Source organism: Polypterus senegalus, chromosome 15 (assembly GCF_016835505.1).
Source record: "Polypterus senegalus isolate Bchr_013 chromosome 15, ASM1683550v1, whole genome shotgun sequence".
NCBI lineage: Eukaryota > Metazoa > Chordata > Cladistia > Polypteriformes > Polypteridae > Polypterus > Polypterus senegalus.
This window is the reverse complement of record NC_053168.1, coordinates 37,141,581-37,164,587: the sequence shown is the minus strand read 5'-3', so window position 1 is coordinate 37,164,587 and position 23,007 is coordinate 37,141,581. Positions and strand designations below refer to the sequence as shown.

At 37.2% G+C, this 23,007-nt stretch overlaps 1 protein-coding gene across 4 annotated transcripts in view; it reads right to left on the bottom strand.

Moving 5' to 3' along the window:
- Positions 1 to 23,007, bottom strand: part of elmo1 (engulfment and cell motility 1 (ced-12 homolog, C. elegans)) — a 530,141-nt gene that overhangs the window by 300,002 nt on the left and 207,132 nt on the right. For 2 of the 4 annotated variants that reach the window (XM_039737602.1, XM_039737604.1), the window contains 6 exons: positions 21,324 to 21,423; positions 20,769 to 20,920; positions 16,339 to 16,417; positions 10,123 to 10,167; positions 6,655 to 6,705; positions 4,798 to 4,920 (listed from right to left, as the gene is read on the bottom strand). In XM_039737602.1, coding sequence (XP_039593536.1) covers positions 4,798 to 4,920; positions 6,655 to 6,705; positions 10,123 to 10,167; positions 16,339 to 16,417; positions 20,769 to 20,920; positions 21,324 to 21,423 — 550 coding nt within the window. The remainder of the gene's footprint in view (positions 1 to 4,797; positions 4,921 to 6,654; positions 6,706 to 10,122; positions 10,168 to 16,338; positions 16,418 to 20,768; positions 20,921 to 21,323; positions 21,424 to 23,007) is intronic. The other 2 variants (XM_039737605.1, XM_039737607.1) reach the window with 1 other exon arrangement.

Here is a 23,007-nt window from a genome sequence, read left to right as displayed (position 1 = left end):
CCTGATCCGCTTATCAAAAACTGTGCAAAGTTAGAAGAATATCATTTAGATTAACAAAAAGTCAAAGATTGAAAGATAACAGTATAGTACGGGGGTCGGCAACCCGCGGCTCTTTTTCACCTTTGCTGCGGCTCCGGTAGTGTGTCACGCGGGCCGGAGTCTTTCAGTGGCTGCGGCGCACTCCTGAAGAATGGGAGGCGCCGCCTTATCTGTCAGGCTGCTCGCCGCGGAGGATGACGTGTGTGCTGCCGCTGGCCAGCAGCCTATCAGAGAGGCCGCCGGACCGGTGCAGGCGGCGCGATGACTGCTGCTGTGCTGCCGAGCCTGGCGTAAAGAGGAGGACTGGGCTGAAGGAAGGCGCGTGATTCGCTCTCAGGAGGTAAGTCACACTTTTTTTTTCCTCTTTTCTTTTCTTTAACACCAATGGCTAATTATATGGGGCCTGGACTCTGGCACATTATATGGGGGGCTATTGGACTCTGGCACATTATAGGGGGGACTATGACTCCTAGCACAATGTAGGGGGGAGCTATGGCTACTAGCATATTGTGGGGCTCCTATTGGCTACTGGCATATTATAGGGGGGCCTGTGGCTACTGGCACATTATATGGGGGGCTTATTGGCCCAGTAATGGTGGTGATCTGTGATTTTTAGCGATACAGTGGTATTGCGGCAGAAACGCCGAACAATTTTCACACAGGTTGCAGGTAAAGGAAGGGGAAGTGGGCATAGCAAATTTTGGTATGGGGCCCTGTGATTTCTACTTACGTTGCTGTTTTCAACCCCCTGGTAGGCCATCCATGGATAAAGGCAAGAAGAGAAAAATTTCTGAAGAAAACAGAGTGTTTAATGATACGTGGACAGAATCATTTGCATTCTCTACTGACGAGACTGGTTTACCAGTATGCTTAATATGTGGTGAGAAATTAGCAAACCACAAAAAGTCCAATGTTGCAAGACATTTCCAGAATAAACACACAGCCTTTGCTGAAAAATATCCAGATGGAGATGAGAGACGAAAAGCTGTTGCAGAACTTATCAGGAAGGTTAATATGAGCAAAAATAATTTCAAGAAGTGGGTGATGTCTGCAAATACCACAACATATGCTAGTTTTGTGGCCGCTCAGGAAATAGTCAAGCACGGGAAGCCCTTCACCGATGGAGAGTATATAAAAGAAGCATTCATTAATATTTCGGAACATCTATACATGGACGTCAAAAACAAAAATGAAATTGTGCAGAAAATCAAAAACATGCCACTCTCTGCGAAGACTGTCAAAGACCGAACCCTAAAAATGGCAGAAAACATTAGCAAACAGCAAATTCAAGACATTAATTCAGTTATGGCATACTCCATTGCCTGTGATGAGTCCAAAGATATTGGTGATATTGAACAAATAGCTGTTCTGCCGATATGTGAACTCTTTTGGGCCACAGGAAGAACTGATTGAGCTGATACCACTAAAAGACCAAACAAGGGGTGAGGATATCTGTAAGGCTGTCCTGGACTTTTTAACTGCTAAAAAAATAAACACTAACCACCTGGTCTCAGTAGCTACTGATGGGGCACCGAGCATGAGAGGAGCACAGAAGGGCCTTGTGGCTCTACTGCAGAAGGCGTTGGGTAGAAGGCTGCTGTCATTTCATTGCATCCTGCACCAAGAGGCATTGTGTGCTCAAACATTTCCGCCGGAATGCACAAAAGTGATGGATGTGGTCATTCAGATTGTAAATAAGATAATGGCAAAGGGTTTAAACCACCGCCAGTTCCGTTTGTTATTGGATGAGGTTGAAAGCAAATATTCTGACCTCCTGCTCCACAACAAGGTCCGTGGCTGTCCAGAGGCGAGGTGCTAAAACGCTTTGTCACATGTTTGGAAGAAGTAAAAACCTTCCTGGACAGCAAAGAGCTCACCTTTGTTGAGCTGGAACAGCCAGAGTGGCTGGAAAAATTACATTTTATGGTAGACATGACAGCACATCTAAACACGCTAAATACAACCCTTCAGGGGAAAGGAGGCACAGCCCTGCATATGCTGGAGGAGGTTTTGGGATTCGAGCAAGTTGACAGTGTTTGTCAAAGATTTACAGAGAGGCACACTGTCTCACTTTCCCTCTTTGAGAGAGTTCAAACAAAGTCATGATACAATCAATTTGGAATATTTCAAGTCTGCAATCACCGCAATGCAAAGTTCATTTGGGAAACGATTCTGTGAGTTCAGAGAGGAAAAACCACATTATCCTTCCCTGTCACTCCCCTGGAGATCGATCCATCCCTATTGAATATGACTGCATTTACAGGTGTAAGTCAACCTGATCTTGAGATGGAATTGGCCGATATAGCCGACAAAGATCTATGGGTGTCCAAGTTCAAATGCTTGACCGCTACTCTTGAGGATGTTGCCCGTCAGAAGGCCATTCTGGCTCAGAATCATAAATGGACTGATATTGAAAACCTTCCCAAACAGGACAAACTTGTATTCGAAACATGGAATGCCATCCCCAACACTTATATAAACATGAAAAAGTATGCATTTGGAGTGCTGTCAATCTTTGGCTCCACATATGTATGTGAGCAGGTCTTCTCCAACATGAACTATATTAAAAACAAACATCGATCACGCCTCACAGATGACAGCTTGCAAGCCTGTGTGAAAATGAAGGTGACGTCTTACAGCCCTGATGTGCAGACACTGTGCACTGAGGTTCAGGAGCAAAAATCCCATTAACCAGGTAAATTAAATATTTTAATTAGCTATTAATGTGCAAAAATATATTTTACATTGTTAAGTGAAAAAGTCCTTTTTTTCTTCAGATTGACAGCTAACTGCATGATCCTGTATATAGCATTAAGGTAAGAAACAATATATGCAGTGTTAGATTTGTTTTATAATGGTTTTGCGGCTCCAAGTTTTTTTTTCTTTTCGAAAACGTTTCCAAGTGGCTCTTTATGTCTTAAAGTTTGCAGACCCCTGGTATAGTAGAACATAATAAATAAGCACAATTATGTGAATAAAGTAGAATTAAGTGTTAAGGTGCAATAATGCAGTGATTATTGTGCAAAACCAAAGTTAGACAGATGCATAGTTAAATGACAGACCAATTCCAAAACAAGGTAAGGGTAGATGGTATAGTATAACTTACAGTCCAGTCTAAGTATGTGGAGGGTCATGGATGAGATGGCATGTTTTGATTTAACAGTCTTATGGCTTGAGGATAGAAACTCCTTCCGAGTCACTCTGTCCTGGCCAGGATGCTACAAAACCTTTTGTCTGATTTTAACAGATGAAACAGGCTATTGCTGGGATAAGAAGAGTCTTTGATAATCCTGAGAGCTCTGGTCCTGCATCTTCTGGTGTAAATGTCCTGCATAGATGGTAGAGCTGACCTGCAGCAGCGTTCTGCTGCACAGACGCTCTCTGTAGGGCTTTACGGTCCTAAACACAGCAGATTCCAAACCAGGATGTAATGTTCTGTGTCAGGATACTTTCCACAGCGGCAGAGTAGAAAGTCTTTAGAATCCCTGAAGAAACCCCAAACTTACTAAGCTGTCTGAGATGGTAGAGTCTCCGCTTTGCCCTTTTGGTCTGAACTTGGATGTGTTCAGACCATGTCAGGTCTTCAGAGATGTGAACCCCCAGGTATTTAAATCTGTTCACTTTTTCCACTTGAGTCCCATTAATGATAAGGGGCTTATAGTCCCGCTGCTGTCTCCTGCTGAAGTCCAACACGGGCTCCATGGTTTTGCTGACGTTGAGCTGGAGGCTGTTTTCCTGACACCACAATGTCAGGTTTGCAACTTCATCCATGTAGGCCGTCTCATCATTGTAAAATACTCTGCAGGTGATGGTGGGCTATTTGGCCGAGGTCTCCATGACTGTAACTGTGTCCAGCACTGTGTTTAACTTTCTCTCTTACAACTGACCGTGGACTTTCCACAGGTTTATTTTTGTTATCCTCTCCTCCGTTGTAAATTGGCTATAGTTCAACAATGAATTACTGGACAGGTGAGACCAACTATGTTATATGGGTTGGAGACGGTGGCACTGACCAGAAAACAGGAGACAGAGCTGGAGGTGGCAGAGTTAAAGTTGCTAAGATTTGCTTTGGGTATGACAAGGATGGACAGGATTAGAAACAAGTACATTAGAGGGTCAGCTCATGTTGGACGGTTGGGTGACAAAGTCAGAGAGGCGAGATTGCGTTGGTTTAGACATGTGCAGAGGAGACATGCTGGGTATATTGGGAAAAGGATGTTAAAGATAGAGCTGCCAGGCAAGAGGAAAAGAGGAAGGCTTAACAGAAGGTTTATGGATGTGGTGAGAGAGTACATGCAGATGATGGGTGTACCAGAACAAGATGCAGATGACAGGAAGCTATGGAACAAGATGATCCACTGTGGCAACCCCTAACGGGAGCAGCCGAAAGAAGAAGAACAAGATTGTTGCTTTCCATGTATGTTAATCAGTTTCTACTTTGTTTTATGTGTGATTTAACAAATCTTTGTCTTTATGGGTACTAATTCAATGTTTAGCAATTTATACTTGTATGTTATCTGAGAACTTGTCACAGCACTATGTACCTGCACTCAACGAAGATCAAAAGTATACAATAAACTGAATTGAAAGTAATTAATTTAAAAAGCTTATGTTTGTAAGTACAGTATAAGAATTTGATTTATGAGAGTGAACAGTTTGATCTATTTGTTTTAACACTTTCTTAATTTTTGACAAAACAAATGATTTATTCTTTACAATTTAAGCAATCTCACCTTGCGTTTAACTTATAACTTTTACCTGATCTTGGGGGTCCATCTTTGTCATCATTCTATCCTCCAAAAGGTTGAAAGTCAGTACTTGCAAGACATAGAGTTGATGGGACATCTCAGGTTTGATTGTTTTGTTACTTCGAATAACATTCTACAAAACAATACAAACAAACAAATCCATTTTTAAGTGCTACCTATTCATAGGAATACAGTTATAGAAATCATTTAACATACAGTGTTTGCAACATGAACTTATGGATTTTTCCTAAATGGGGCCTGCAGTTAATACAAACGAACACTGCCAACACAACAGCATCACAAACCAGGCTAAGGCTTTAATCAGAGAAATTGGGCAGCTTGCTTTATGTAAATGAATGTCACTACCAGAAGCCAAGTGGACAGAAAGAAGACATGATACACAAGTCACATCATTGGTTTCTTGACCACACTTATAAACTTACACTTCGAACAACAGGGTGGGGGAATACAGGCCCTTGGTAGTGAAATGCATGCAATTGCGAAGAACAGGGATGTCCTCTTGAAGGTCAGACCATTGTGTGCCACTACACTCCAGTTTACAAAGCAGAAGTAGGGAAGTGCTGGTACAGCATATAGTTCTACTTCAAGCTCCGAGTACAATGCAAGCTGTGAACAATATCATGCCTCTTAAGTTTAAATGATTGCACAGCTCAGTAACAGAGTCCCAGAACTTAGATGAGGAGGACATTGTACATAGTTAACATAATTTTTTTTCACCTGCACTTTTCTGTACAATGCTTATAACGTTCAGTTCATTCTATGGGCCACATAAATGCCCATGCAGCCAGTAAATGCCAATACTATAAGTAATAAGCTAAAGTAAACCATGGTTCAGTGTATACTGCTTTTGACCAAAACTTGTGATGGGAGAAGAGCATAGATCAAACCTGATTGTATTTACTGTCAATTCAAAATAATATAGTTTCCTGTACAACTGTGGTTTTCAATGACCATCAACAAAAGCCAACCAATCGGAAGAAAACGCAGGAATTGATCTACTACACAAATGTTTTACTCAAGAACAATTCTATGTAGATTATCCAAGAGTAAGGAGCACCAGCAAACTAATAACATTATCCCCTGAAAAACAAATAAATATATAATGTTTACAGAAAAGTACTCCGCTAGTTACATAGTGCTTCTGATACATCTGATTAACTGCTGCCTTAAAAACCAAGGCTTATTCTCTTTTGAAATTTCCCAAGTGAAGCTGGGTAGCACAGTTAGTACAACATATAATAAAACCAAGAACAAGTCATTTTACAACAAATAAGCATCAACAGCTGAAAAGAAATTGAAAGGACAAAGCAAGACTACAGAAATACTAAACTCTGAATTACTGTTTTAAAATGTTAAATCACACTACAAGAATATATAATGTAACACCATCAAAATGCATGAAAATAAAAAAAAAATTCTTAAAAATTTTCTTTGCACAAATGTTACATTTTTATGGAATGGCTGTCAATATTTATTACAAAATAAAAAAAAAAACCTCATGAATGAAGTGTATTTTTTCATAAGGATAATGTTGTATTTTAGTTTACATATTCTTTAGGTGATCAGCTCCTGCTTTTTCTTTTATTTTGTCAAGATTAAACTACCCTAAAGGCTAACTGCACTTAATTAATTAAATTTTCTACTCAGCAGCAAAAATGTGCCATCAGCAAGACTAAAGAGTTGAAAATAAACGTGTTCTTGGAATTCAAAAGAGTTGTGCCATCTAGTGGTTAATCATATATTTATAGATCCCTTATTATCATTTGGACATTCTAAACAGAAAATGAAAAGTGAAATTTACATTTTACACATAAGAGAAATAAACAGAACAGCATGACCAACTTACAGTAAGAATTTCGTGGCGAAGAGACTTCTGGGCCAAGATGTTTGCCATTTCCTGAAAATAGAAAAGAAAAAAATGCCATTAGAAATAATTAATAAAATGTGTACTTTCCAATCTTTTATTATCAACTAAGATCAATAATGAGTAAAACTCTCAGAACACTGATATAAACAGTAAATGCTTTTTGATGATGATTAACTACAAAAGAGCAGAATCTAGTTTATACACTAGTGACACTTTCATTCCTTAATACTAAATATACTTACAACTTGCAAAATTATTTTTCAATTACATGATAGCTGTCATTTTTCATCTGAAAGTATGTCACTAGAATACAGCTGTATAAACTCAACCCTTTTAATCCAGAATATTAGTTGTATTTATTAAAACCGTGAACACTTTTTAAAATTTATTTTGCAGGAGTTTTACTTCTTTATGGCAATTATATTTATCTTAGACCTATCATTGTTTTAATACACCAGGAAGGCACCTTACACACCCAATGATGCACAAGAACAATATACTTTTTAACAACTTGTGTACTAGTTAGTTTAAATGATCTGGTCAAAGATACACAGAGAGTTGAATTTGGCGACTAAACTGGCAACACTGTGGTGGAAAATCAACACTTGAGACCATTAAATCTTAAATCCTACAGCAAATATAACTTATAGCAAAAGTGTATAGTGATTAGGGTTCGCCTGAACTGAATCCCATTTTTGCCCAAATGATCGATGCTTCAGTATCTGCAGTTTCCATTTCTGTAGAGTTACTCAGGAATGTAACCTCCCAGATTATGAGAATTAACTGTATGTTAGTAGGTTACATAAATGCTTTATCTCCTCTTGAATTATAAAGTAGTAAAACCAAAATAAAACCTAAATTATCTTTTTGATGCAACATTAAAGAAGTATAAGCAGAAGGAGAAAAAAAGATTGGTCATTTAGCAATACAAATCTAGACAGGGAACAATTACTTGATACAAATCAGTTGTAAAATCTTGTATTTTTAAAACAAGATTAATAAACTATGCTCACTTGACTGGTACACCTGCCTTTACTATGTAACTAAAAACGCAATTCAGTTAAAATGTTGCATGTGAAGATGTAAAACATGTATGTGTGCAAAAATCAAGACTTAAATCAGTTTTGTTTGCAGCATGATAATGGGTGCCAGGAAAAATAGCCCTTTCTATATATAATGTTTTCACAGGAGGGTCGAGTATGTGAAAAACACACCATTGACAAAAAAAGTCAGTAAATACCCAGATAAAACACTGGTTCAGGACATGACGTATATACAACTTGTTGTATTCATGCAAATGTCACGTTTCCAATTAAAAATAAAGGAAATACGGTTGCAGTTGGCCATGGCATTCAAACAATGATAACTGGAACACTAGAAATATGTTCCTAGCTGATTTACCAGTTCCTGCTGGCTTACACCTTTACATTTTGCTTTCACATGCTAGGTTATTGCAATTGCCTATTTTTGTGATTTCCTCTTGTACTACAGTATACAGTAAGCATGCATATACAGTACAACTACAACTGGAACATCTGTGGTGATCTAAAAGCAGTGGCACTTCTGCTAGGAATGCAGCTTGGATATAACAAGTAATGCTGCTTCAATGGCAAATTGGATAGCCATATTAAAGTCTCATTACACTAAAAAGAAATAGTTGCTTTGTAAGCATTTGGTTCCAGGGAATAAAGTGTGGTACATAAATAATTTTTTTACACAAAAAAGATATTTTTGTTTCCTTTTTATATAAAACTTAAAAAAAAAAATCATGAAAGCAATGAACCAAGAAGGTCAAGGTTTTTGATATTTGAGAAAGATGTTTCCCTGTATAAATGAGGCCAGGATTAAGGAAGGTATTTTTATTAGTCCACGAATAAGATATTTCATCAGTGACAAGTGATTTAAAGATCTGCTAGTGGAGCAGGAGAAAATCACATGGAAGGGAATCAAGAAAGTTGTTGGGAATTTTCTTATCCAGGCTGAAATCCTTCAAGCATACAATGGAATATGTTGCTAAAGACTCCTTTTCTGCATTCACACTTGGACTTTTTCCCTGCTAATCTTGGTGCGGTCAGTGATGAACATGGTGAAATGTTTCACCAGGACATTGCAACAATGAAAAAGCGGTATCAGATCAAGTGGAATTTATTAGTGTTGGTCAATTATTGTTGTACATTGAAATGAGAATCATGAGATGTGGAGTAAAAATTAAAATCAGCAGCAAAATATTTTCTACTAAGAAGAACTAATGTAATGTGCCAGAACCATTAAGCAATTAATCCCACTAAATTCAATAAAAGGTAATTTCATGTTACTCCAAATTCCTACATGATGCATTTAATCTGAAATTATATTTGTGCATTTGTGTTGAGTGTAAAACGGTCTGTCATAATCAACAAAACATTTTTCAGGAAGCAATTCAGAAGCCACCTCTAACAGATTCCAGGAGGAGTTAGGAAGTATATCAACTACAGGACAACTGCAGTTTTCATGGCTCAGCACCCCTTTGTCACATGTTTGACCACTTCAAAATGACCACTTTGAGCACTTATTCCCTGGCCTAATAGATTACCAACTCACTATTAAGATAGCATATTTAGTAAATTATCCACTTAGTATTTCTGAAGAAAAATGCTGACTAATTTCCAAAACCCATAAAGGCTCAAGAAACAGTAGCAAGGGATATAAAAAGAAAGTAAACCATATTTTAAAGCAAAAACAAAAAACACAAAGTAATTCTTACCAAAGATAATAAAAAGCACTAATTAAAAAAAATCAATAATAAGAATCAGAAATGTATGATCCAGCAGTTTAAAAATACAAAGGCAGTTTTTTTTTTGTTTTTTTAAAGCATAAATTACTAGAAAACAGTTTTACCTAACTCAAAACAAAAGTTTGTTATAAAACTTGTTCAGACTAAGTTAATATAGGTATAAATATATTAAAATATCCTAAACATAGAATTTGTAAAGATTGTTTTTACTGTTACATATTTATTATACTTGAATGGAAATTTTTAAATAGATTGCAGCCAAGTAACAAAAAGCAATACTGACCAAGAAACAGTATTTCCACAATTTCTAAATGGACTCAATACCTATTTTCCTACCTTATTTACCCAATCATTGGTTAGATATCTGCATTAAATGGATATAGTTGGGTTCACATAATATTTTTTATTGAGAAAAAGGAATAAAGGTTTCCACGTGGCAGCAGAGGCCTACAGCATGCAGTACAATATGCTTGCTGCAGCTCGGGTAGGGTCTGAGGTATGGAGTCCATGTCAAACAGATTCAACTCCATGTCAAATACACATGTCAGAAAACAGAACACAGGACTTGCAAGGCATAGAGCAATATGCATGGTCATTGACATCCAAGGAAGCAAGCACTGGGAAACAAAGCTATCCTAAAAGACTACGCACAGAGGTACTGCACTGCCACTTACTGTGAGAGGACAATCAAGGATGTTAACATTGCCCTCCAAATCAATCTAACGTGGAAAATGAAAAGAAAGAAAGAAAGAGATAGCAAAGAATCAAGTTAGTAATGCACTAGTAACACATTCTGACATTGCCAAATCAAAGACCTTGAACTTGTCAGCGATAAATCACTATGACTTTAACATATATTCAAGGTAGAAACTAATACTTCCTTTAGATTATGTCTGTACATAGTGTACATAACATTATCTTTTAAATTTGTTTCTTAGGCATGAAGCAGCCAGCAACAAATCAGGGTGATTTCAAAGTTGAATGAACTGTATGAAATTCTTTAAAATACTACTTCAAATTTTATAGGTAGACATTTTAATTCTGTTGTCAAGAGTGCTATTAGAATGTTTTCAAAAATATCTTTCAATAACTCATCTATTTTACTGAAAGAAGTAAACCATGTCAAATTCAAAGTAGCTTGCTTTATTTGAAATAGAAATTTAAAAATGATTTGACAATGTTTGATGCTGCTTTAAAAGGCTGTAGCAGGGCAAAATCTACAGATATAAGTATTAAATAGACAAGTTAGGTATGTTAGACAATTCCAAAATGTTTAAAACATCAGAATGCTATCAGTCTTCTAACGTTACATACCTGCAATTCACTCCGGTTTTCCACTTAAATAACAGATGGGTTGGAGAAAAATATATTACACCAAATTTCAATAAACCAGCATCAGAACAGGATTTAGGAGATATAACAATTGTACCTATCTACACACTCAAATACCATACATTTGAGAGAGTGGAGTTGAACTACAGAAATAAATGAGATTTTTTTACACTTCCTTGGATTCTCACATTGGAAATATGTTACACAAAAGTCATAAAAGATGAAGTCTAGAATCATTAAAGTTCACAAATTTAAGTAAAGTAAGAAGCCAGAATAAAATGAATCAATGAAATTTTTTCAAACCAGTTTAAAATAGGAGCACATTTTTCAAAGCCATTAGAACAGGCAAATTCATAAAGTTTGCCAAGAATCACTTTGATACATATAGTAGGATTTTTTAAATAAATTTACTTATACACTCTTAGAGGTTAGGAGCATGCACTGATACAGCATATTGCCGCACCCAACACATGACAAACCAACTCAGGATCCCAGATTAGGACGTGAGTGCAGCATGCAATGGGTGACTCCTTAGCACCACACTAGTTCAGAAGGAATGAAATCAATGTGAAGTGTTTTATGGTGGCTGGACTGCCAATTCTGCCACTGACCCCCAGGTTTTCCCTGCAGGTTGGAGGGCCTACATACAGGGCTGGATACAGATTAACATCATACCCAGGTCAGAGCAATTGCAGGTTAAGGGTCTTGCTCAAGGGCCCATTGAAGTAGAATCACTTTTAGTGTTTACGGGATTCATGCAACAGTGCAAATCCCTAGCCTCAGAGCCACCACTCCATCCACACTCTGTGGCTACTTAAATTTCAGCTTCTATTTTGTAGTGAGAGGGTTACTTAATAGCTATAAAGATTAACACCTATGCTTTTCATAGTATCCTTAATGCCCTTCCTGCTGATCTGTATTTTCTGAGCAAGTAATTATTAGTTATTAAACATATAGCTAAATCATTACGATTTTAAAGGAAGCAGTTGAAGGCAAAGAAAGACAAAGAAAATGTTATTTATTTTGTTCATTAACTTCATTTTACTTAAATTGTTAAAAAAACAAGACAAATATTCAGACTGTAAAAAATACATCTACATTGAAATTGCCTACTAAAACAACAATCACCCTCAAACAAAATAATAAAAGCCATAATGACCTTTCATTTGACTGCAAACTGAAAGTGATATACAGGTGCTGGTCATAAAATTAGAATATCATGACAAAGTTGATTTATTTCAGTAATTCCATTCAAAAAGTGAAACTTGTATATTAGATTTATGCATTACACACAGACTGATGTATTTCAAATGTTTATTTCTTTTAATTTTGATGATTATAACTGTTAAATAATCAAAGTCCCAAATTCAGTATCTCGGAAAATTAGAATATTGTGACACCTGGTGCCACACTCTAATCAGCTAATTAACTCAAAATACCTGCAAAAGCCTTTAAATGGTCTCTCAGTCTAGTTCTGTAGGCTACACAATCATGGGGCAGACTGCTGACTTGACAGTTGTCCAAAAGACGACCATTGACACCTTGCACAAGGAGGACAAGACACAAAAGGTCATTGCTAAAGAGGCTGGCCGTTCACAGAGCTCTGTGTCCAAGCATATTAATAGAGAGGCGAAGGGAAGGTCAAGATGTGGTAGAAAAAAGTGTAAAAGCAATAGGGAGAGGATTGTAAAACAAAACCCATTCAAAACTGTGGGGGAGATTCACAAAGAGTGGACTGCAGCTGGAGTCAGTGCTTCAAGAACCACCATGCACAGACGTACGCAAGACATGGGTTTCAGCTGTCGCATTCCTTGTGTCAAGCTACTCTTTAACAAGAGACAGCATCAGAAGCGTCTCGCCTGGGCTAAAGACGAAAAGGACTGGACTGCTGCTGAGTGGTCCAAAGTTATGTTCTCTGATTAAAGCAAATTTTGCATTTCCTTTGGAAATCAAGGTTCCAGAGTCTGGAGGAAGAGAGGAGAGGCACAGAATCCACGTTGCTTGAGGTCCAGTGTAAAGTTTCCACAGTCAGTGATGGTTTGGGGTGCCATGTCATCTGCTGGTATTGGTCCATTGTGTTTTCTGAGGTCAAAGGTCAACGCAACCGTCTACCAGGAAGTTTTAGAGCACTTCATGCTTCCTGCTGCTGACAAATTTTATGGAGATGCAGATTTCATTTTCCAACAGGACCTGGCACCTGCACACAGTGCCAAAGCTACCAGTACCTGGTTTAAGGACCATGGTATCCCTGTTCTTGATTGGCCACCAAACTCGCCTGACCTTAACCCCATAGAACATCTATGGGGTATTGTGAAGAGGAAGATGCAATACGCCAGACCCAACAATTCAGAAGAGCTAAAAGCCACTATCAGAGCAACATGGGCACTCATAACACCTGGGCAGTGCCACAGACTGATCGACTCCATGCCACGCCGCATTGCTGCAGTAATCCAGGCCAAAGGAGCCCCAACTAAATATTGAGTGCTGTACATGCTCATACTTTTCATGTTCATACCTTTCAGTTGGCCAACATTTCTAAAAATCCTTTTTTTGCATTGGTCTTAATTGATACTCTAATTTTCCGAGATACTGAATTTGGAACTTTCATTAGTTGTCAGTTATAATCATCAAAATTAAAAGAAATAAACATTTGAAATACATCAGTCTGTGTGTAATGAATGAATCTAATATACAAGTTTCACTTTTTGAATGGAATTACTGAAATAAATCAACTTTGTCATGATATTCTAATTTTATGACCAGCACCTATATGTAAAGAAAAAATGCATTCTGCTAAAGTATTTTCTTGGCAGCTTAGTCAATGAAACTTATAACTCCATTCACTGAAAAATCAAAGTAAGATACTGCTAGACTAAAAATCAAGACAGGCTCAAACACATGTGTATAAGGCTGAAAGTAATAATAATAATAATAATAATACATTTTACTTATATAGCGCCTTTCCCATGCTCAAGGCACTTCACAGAATTAGAATTCAAGTAGATTTTAAAGATAATTTAAAATTTATTTTACCACTTTTTAAATTACAAATTTTTTTTTGTTAATACGTGGAGTACAAAATCAGGCAGGAACAATCTCCTTAAGCCAATATGGATTTGTTATTATTAAATGATATACCAAAATAAAAGCTATACGTCACACCATGCTTACATGATTCATTATATAAAATTTTCAGTTTTGTGCAATGAATGTTCCTCTACTAATCTCCTAGTGATGACACAGAAAAAAACAATCCTCTTTAATCTTGTAAACAAAAGAGGAATACAATACTATTACTAAGTATGGCCTTCATTTGCTCTTAAAAACAGCCTCAACTCTTCGTGGCAAGATTATGGAGAGATTCTCACCCAAGATGACATGATTGCATCACACAGTTTCTGTAGATTTGTCATTTGCACACTCACACATGAATTCTGACAATACCATCTGTGTAAAATTGAGATTTTTTTCAATTCCTCATTATTTTCCCACTGTAGCCTCAGTCTTCTGTTCTTAGATGACAGGAGTGGAACCTGACATGGTCTCCTGTTGTAGCCTGCCCGTCACAAGGTCTGACGTGTTGTGCATTCTGAGATGCTTTACTAATTACCACAGTTTTTTAGAGAGGTTATATGAGTTACCGTAGCCTTTCTGTAAGTTCAAACCAGTCTGGCCATTCTACTCTGACCCAGTGGCTAGCTGGTGAAAAGAATTTGGTCAGGGGTGCAGCTTTTGGGACAAACTGAAACAGCACTTATGTATTATATCTATATCTATTCACATCTATGTATCTGTCTATTGATCTATTATGTAGTGCCTTTCATAACCCAAGGCACACAACTATCTTACTAACCACAAACAAATACAGTATATATCTTACACTTTCTCAACTGCCTGAAGGGGCGGGACTACCAGAGAAGCCTGTAAAAAAGCAGCTCCAAGATCAGCATTCGCAGACACGGAATTTAGTTACCATTTTGTTGGCATCTCCTAGTTGCCCATTATCTACTGGTCCTGAGAAACTCACTGGCGACCACAGATCCAGGCAGTTGGACTCTAGCAGCCTGGAGATGTGTCTGCAACATAGCGATCACAGAGCTTTTTTTTTATGTCAGCTTCTCCAGGTAGTCCTGCCCCCCTCAGACAGGTCTCGACCACCTGCTGAGCTTGTCCCTCTCAGGTTCAGACCCAAGTTCTCTACACTAATATTGTCACAGTACACCTGGTTAGCTTTCATGGCGCACCACTGTGCAGTTGCACACTGATTGAAAAACACTGGTCTAAGATGTCTACTTTCATGCCACTTTTTTTTTTCCAAAAAGCTATTTTAGGTGTCATACCCCCATTGTTGTCAACAATGTTTCAGTATTGATGGTTTAAAACAACAAATTGGGAAATCAAAAAAAAAGGCATTACTTATATTACATCCAGTTAGCCAACTCTGTTATAACAAGAGTGGTAAAAAGTCTGTGTGTAAGCTTCTCCTTGATCATTTGCCGGCTGCTGAATTCTTAAGTCAGGTTAGTCCGATCCAAGCTTCTTTACCTTCTTTTTTTCTTCAAGTGTGTAATTTCTGAAGGCGTTCCATTGAAAAAACAACCAACTTTTCTTTGATTTCTGAAGTTCCACCCGAAGTTGTCATCTCCCTAAAGTTGCACTTGCACACCTGTAGTTATGTTAATGGCAGGTATGAACTGTGAACCATTGAAATGCACATGAAATAGTGCGTTGATGGTTGTCCAAACACATTAGATTAAAAATAATGAAATCAACACTAATTCACTGCCAATAAATGTGTGTGAGAGTGTATGGGGAGCAGAAAGCTACATCCCCAGAGAAACCTCAAAGCAACCAATTAAAAGGCAGCCTGAGTTCACATGCTTGCCAAAAGATCAAGCACTTACATACACTGTCGGTTAGCCGGTGTCCTTCACTCAGAAAATATAAGTATTCACACAGAAATGAAACAAATGCAAGTCAGAACCAGTTTTTAATGGATGTTGACGTGCTGACAGTAGGCATGCTGTGCAAATAAATTTATTTCATACCTATTTTGCATTACCTAATTATTTAAGTACAGTTTTTTAAATATATGGAGGGGCGTGCAGCACCGCAGCACCCCATATTACAAACCACTGCTCTGACCTCTCTCATTAACAGTGAGTTTCTGTCCACAAAACTGCCACTCACTGGATGGTTTTTGGTTTTCACATTATTCTGAGTAAATTCTGGACAAAGTTTGGAGTGAAAAATCTCCACACATTTTTCTTTGTGAAGACTTTACCTATAAATTTGAAATGAAATCAAATACAGCCTATACTTGGGAAAGAAAATCAAAGATTATTCTAACACTATTGACATGAACAAAGTATGATTAAGGTTTTTCTTTAATTGTGAAAACACAATGAGTGAAATGAATGGAACATAATTTCATATTAGTGTTATAATAAGCTAGTTTGTAAACCTTTTGAAATAAATAAAGACAAATGGTCTTTAAAGATAAACTTCAATCAATCACACAGAAAAATAAAATAATATTTAAAAACCATATACTGTACCTGTCTCTTTTCCTCTGGTGCTTTTAGGAATATTGCATTGATTAAAGCAATGGTATAAGTTTGAATATCTTGCTCACCCCTACAATAGCAAAAAGAAGGGCAAAGGAACACATAAATAGGAAAAATATATTTTTACAACTAACAAAATATTTATACAGATGGAACAGACATATTGTTTCTGTTACTGCATCATACAAACAGAGCTAGTTGGATTTTAGTGAAATCTGCAGAAGCATTTATACACTACTGATTGTTTTTCCAGTGACAGTGGGGGGGAATGAAGACCAAAAGTTTACAACAATGAACAATATACAATCTGTTAGTAATTCAGGCATTTTTAGTAATGGAGGATAGTGTCAAGAACATTTAGAATTAAACTATTTAGTGAAAGCAGGAAATAAAAGTCATTAAAGAGTTGGAGGTGAATAGTGCGTTGAAAATGGGGGCCCAGTTTAAGCCTCTAAACTGGAGTAATGGGGCACCACTTAAAATTAAAGTTATCCACCAAAATCTCATTAGCATGACTATTTATGAAAAATTTTGTAAGGAGGAATCTGTATTCATCCTACAAATTCCCTTAATACCATTTAATTATCTAATACTGTTTAAATAATACCAGTGCCTTTTCACTACTGTCTTGGCCATGATATTAATATCATGAAAGAAACATGCATTCTCTTAAATTTGAACTGCTTGTCCAACAACCACCTTTTTATAGCTTCCTTCAAGAGTGGGGATTGTTAGGCAACTGGTTTATTAAAACCTCTACGATAAACGATAGATTAACTTACAAAGAAGCTTTAGCATAGAGTACATCCCATTTAACTATGTTAGGTAAGACATTGAACTGTGAGCACAACAGACACCCTCAGGTTTTTACATATTGCTAAATTCTTCAAACAACTTACAAACCGGATTCCAAAAAAGTTGGGTCACTAAACAAATCGTGAATAAAAACTGAATGCAATGATGTGGAGGTGCCAACTTCTAATATTTTATTCAAAATAGAACATACATCACGGAACAAAAGTTTAAACTGAGAAAATGTATCATTTTAAGGGAAAAATATGTTGATTCAGAATTTCATGGTGTCAACAAATCCCAAAAAAGTTGGGACAAGGCCATTTTCACCACTGTGTGGCATCTCCCCTTCTTCTTACAACACTCAACAGACGTCTGGGGACCGAGGAGACCAGTTTCTCAAGTTTAGAAATAGGAATGCTCTCCCATTCTTGTCTAATACAGGCCTCTAACTGTTCAATCGTCTTGGGCCTTCTTTGTCGTACCTTCCTCTTTATGATGCGCCAAATGTTCTCTATAGGTGAAAGATCTGGACTGCAGACTGGCCATTTCAGTACCCGGATCCTTCTCCTACGCAGCCATGATGTTGTGATTGATGCAGAATGTGGTCTGGCATTATCTTGTTGAAAAATGCAGGGTCTTCCCTGAAAGAGATGACGTCTGGATGGTAGCATATGTTGTTCTAGAACCTGAATATATTTTTCTGCATTGATGGTGCCTTTCCAGACATGCAAGCAGCCCATGCCACACGCACTCATGCAACCCCATACCATCAGAGATGCAGGCTTCTGAACTGAGTGTTGATAACAACTTGGGTTGTCCTTGTCCTCTTTGGTCCGGATGACATAGCGTCCCAGATTTCCAAAAAGAACTTCGAATCGTGACTCGTCCTGACCACAGAACAGTCTTCCATTTTGCCACACTCCATTTTAAATGATCCCTGGCCCAGTGAAAATGCCTGAGCTTGTGGATCTTGCTTAGAAATGGCTTCTTCTTTGCACTGTAGAGTTTCAGCTGGCAACGGCGGATGGCACGGTGGATTGTGTTCACTGACAATGGTTTCTGGAAGTATTCCTGAGCCCATTCTGTGATTTCCTTTACAGTAGCATTCCTGTTTGTGGTGCAGTGTCGTTTAAGGGCCGGAGATCACGGGCATCCAGTATGGTTTTACGGCCTTGACCCTTACGCACAGAGATTGTTCCAGATTCTCTGAATCTTCGGATGATGTTATGCACAGTTGATGATGATAGATGCAAAGTCTTTGCAATTTTTCGCTGGGTAACACCTTTCTGATATTGCTCCACTATCTTTCTGCTCAACATTGTGGGAATTGGTGATCCTCTACCCATCTTGGCTTCTGAGAGACACTGCCACTCTGAGAAGCTCTTTTTATACCCAATCATGTTGCCAATTGACCTAATTAGTGTTAATTGGTCTTCCAGCTCTTCGTTATGCTCAAATTTACTTTTTCCAGCCTCTTATTGCTACTTGTCCCAACTATTTTGGGATTTGTTGACACAGTGAAATTTTGAATCAACATATTTTTCCTTTAAAATGATACATTTACTCGGATTAAACGTTTGATCTGTCATCTACGTTCTATTACAAATAAAATATTGACATTTGCCATCTCCACATCATTGCATTCAGTTTTTATTCACAATTTGTTTAGTGTCCCAACTTTTTTGGAATCCGGTTTGTACTATTATTAACAAATCCTAGTTAAATCTATAGATGATTCTGTGTCAGTTTTGGATTTGTATATTGTAAGAGCCAGTCTTGGAAAGTTAAAGCTTTAAGTTAAACTCCTACTAGTGTTTGCTTAAGTATAGCCTTTACCCCCTGTAAATTAATATGGAATAGAACTTTCTTAGTTATATCTGTAATACAGTGTGCTAATTAAGTCAGTTTGTGTTTGGGAACAGCCTCATAGCTAGCGTACAGTTTAGATGGATCAACTGAATGAGCAAACATAAAAAAATGAAACAAGATACATAAGCTTTAAACAGAACTTTTCTTAAACAAGAAATTTTCTTTTCTTTGATATATCAATTTTTTCTATATTTTTGTGTAAATTGTTTTACCTTGAATTTTCCTAAAGCTTTTAAAAATGAAGATATCTGTCTGTGGAATCATTTCAACACGTCAAGCTACTGCCAGAATCCCATGAAGCAAACTAAAGCCGCAGAACTTTGGTAATTTTGGGTAAACGCAGCTACAGTAATTTTTTTCTATTCACTAACCCATTTTCTGAACCTACTTTAAACACTGAAGGGTCATTTAGAAATGAAACTGCTCCTTGTAGCATCAAATGCAAACCCCAAATGGGATACCAATCTACTGTACTTCAGAGTACACTTATACTTACATCAACAGGATGAGGCAGGGAACTACAGTATCCAGAAAAAATCCATGTGAAGGTTTGAAGTCATTTAAATTAAGGTCACGTTTATCAACTGTGACAGGCGCCTGGCGTCCATGCTCAGACGGGACGCCCCTGCACACTGTATTCAGGTGGAGCAGCCGTGGACAGTGCAATACCTCCCCCTGGACGCTAGATGGGCTGGTGTAGTGCCTCGGTTTCCCACAGGGCTCCCTGAGAATTGGAGTTGGGGGCAGCCCTGTTGGGTCCCGCAGGTACCGCCAGGGGGTGCTGTGTTTGGGACTCCTGAGCCCATGTGGGCAACAGCTTCATCACACCTGGAAGTTCCGCCGGATCTTGGTGATCAAACACCTGGAGCACTTCCAGGTGACCTATAAAAAGGAGCCAGCAACCACCACTCATTGGCCAGAGTCGGGTGGAGGAGGACAAGGTTGCGAGGGAGGAGTGGTGGTGCCAGAGAAGAGTGTTTGTGCTTGTGCTGTACTGGTGTTTGGGACTGTGTTGTGGCTGGGGGGAGTACGGGGAAGACGTGCCCTCCAGCTGAAGAGTAATAAAAATCCTTTTATTTTACACGTGCCTCCCGTGTCCAATCTGTGTCGGGTCAGGCGCTATATAGTGCCTTTCACACAACATAGTTTACAATGCAATTTTTACACGCATGTGTCCTCAGAGTTGTGATACTGATACAATTAAAAGGTACATGAAAAAGCACAAAGTGAGAGTATAAAAGATTGGTGCACTAAGACAGAATGAGTTTTTTATTGTTCTTTCTTTCTCTTTTTATCTTTGTTATTTATGCTCTCCCTAATCATCAGCAATATCCTATACAGTAAGACCCAGTGATACAGCAGGATTTTGTTTATTTATTAATTTTACTTTAATAATTTTTGTTTCCTCCTTTCATGTATTGTTTTATTTTTGGGAAAATAAATACCATTTTAATTTTGTGCAGCTCTATTGACAGTAGTCACGTTGCAGAGAGACATGTGTTCTATCCCATTATACCTGCTAACAACTACAAACAAAAAGCTCAAAATGCATGACAAGTTGTAATTGGTGAAAGAGTGAAGAACATATAATTCAAATATTATAACTCCATTGATGTACTGATTGAAAGTTCAGCAACTAAAACAAAGAGATTAAAAAAAATGTTGGATTAGGATGTTTGTCAACTACTGTATACATAAGGACTAAAACAAAAATGAAAACACTAGAAAATACATTAAATCATATGATACATACTGACCCTTTAATGTGTGGGATGAGCTGTCCAATTGTTATCTCCTGTGCCACTTTCTGATACAAATCATGACTATTTAACACCATAGATTCTAAGATAGCTAAAGACCTCTGAAGAACTGCAGTGTCGCCAGAAGATTTTGTTACATAACCTGCAATCTAAAGAATGCAAAAAAACAACAAAACAATTGACATTTTAAGAGACGTTTAAGATCTTTCAATTTCTATTCTTATGATATTATATATATAAAAAGTATAAATTAGGGCAGCAGTACAGAGTTGGTCATATAATAACACAATTTCTCATCGTAGTGCTTCTTACTATTCACTGACACCAACTGGACAGTACATCTCCTTTTAGTGATACATATAGTCGAGTGTCCTTGCTGAATAAAAAATGAATGGCTCAATGGAGAGGGCAAGTTATTACACTACATGATGCCTCCAAACTTAATGCTAAAAGTAAATGAAAAAAGTACACATATAAATACACATTACATACACTGTAAGCATTAAATATACACATTAATTTATATGATATATAAAGTTCCAAAAGAGTCACCTTTTTAATAAAGGGTACTGAAAAAGTGTCCCAGCTGACAATGCCATGGTCCATCAGCTCCACAAATGCTGTCAATGTAAAGGACAGCATGTCTCCAAAACTAAAAAAAACAAAATAAAATAAAATAACAAGAGAAAACTATTATCTCTTTTTAAAACACCATATATCAATGTGAAAAAAATGGGAAGGGATAGAGTAATATGCTTAAAGGAGCAGACAAAATGCAGCCCTTAGATGGGTAACTTCTGCCAGCAGAACTTTCATATGCACTTTGCAAAGCATGTTAGATGACATGCACTTTCATGCAGTTATCTTCTCATTAGTGTATACAGTATGGTATAAATATGACACTAAAATAACTCAATATTGTTAAGCTTTAATTTCAAACCACATACTGCAGCTGCATTTAAATGTGCTGGTGTTCTTACTGCAGTTTTATACTTGGTATTAAAGACGCCAACTCCACTACTGCTAAAGGCACTTTTTTATGCATACCTCTAACAATAACTCTTTTTATTGGGTCTAGTGGCTTTTAACACTAGGTGCAGGATATGGTTTTTAACCACTGTGAATTAAAAATATGTGTAAAACTGAAGGAGCTCATAACATATTGCACTTAATGCTGCATTTTGTGCTTGTTTTCACCCAAGATCTGTGCTTGCCTTGACCACATTTATTACACTCAACATCATTCTAACAGTGTAAAATATCAACTCCAAGATGCTTTGTAAATCATCTTGGATAAAGGTGTCTGATAAATAAATAAACAAATAATAATAAAAAATAATAAGATACAGCAACTGAATTTGTTATGTTTTCAAATAAAAACAAAATAAAAAAGCTTCACACAATCATAATCTGTACTTTTTTTTTGTTGGGGTGTTACTACACAATTTGCCTTCCTGTAAGACACACAATAATTTTGTAGACAACGCAGGATCCATTTTTCAGAGAAATTCTAAAAGCTCCAAAGCCACTTACATTCCAGAAAAGGAATTTTCAAAAACAAAAAGAAGTAAAAACCTTTTTTTTCTTTTAAACAGATGGCTTCTTTATTTCATTGCTTTTTTAAATTAGTATTTACCAAACCAATTGAAACAATTTAAATTTCTTGCAAATTAGGATAGCTTAACTGCTTAATCTACATGACAACATTTAATCTGCACTAGCCCAATGTTTTTCAAGTATGAAACCATTGCTATCATAAAATATTTAGTTATATTATGCTATACCTTAAAATAAGAAAAAACATTCTCAAAATCCAACTAATCCTATTCAGCATGGCGGTTTAAAAAAGAGGTTTAAAAAAATTAATAAATGTTCGCCTTTATCTGCTTATCATCCACTTGAGGTCATCATTTACTATTTGCAACATGTATGTAACATGACAAGCCTCCTTTTCCTCAGAGGATATGCAGAACTTGAGTGAATCATCTGAAAACAGCTATAAGTATAGGCAGTGAATAGTACATTAAAAACAAAGAGTACTATGGACCTTTATGTTTCAGAAATGAGGTATGAGGGCAATACAGCTGAAATCTAACAATGGCATTCAGAACCTTGCACAATGCACCTCTCTACTCTGATATCTGGTGTGAACTATGCAGAAACAAACCTATTTCAACCTGTGACAGAGTCAAGGAAACAAAAGGTTAACAAATAAACTTGTGACAATTCAATTAGA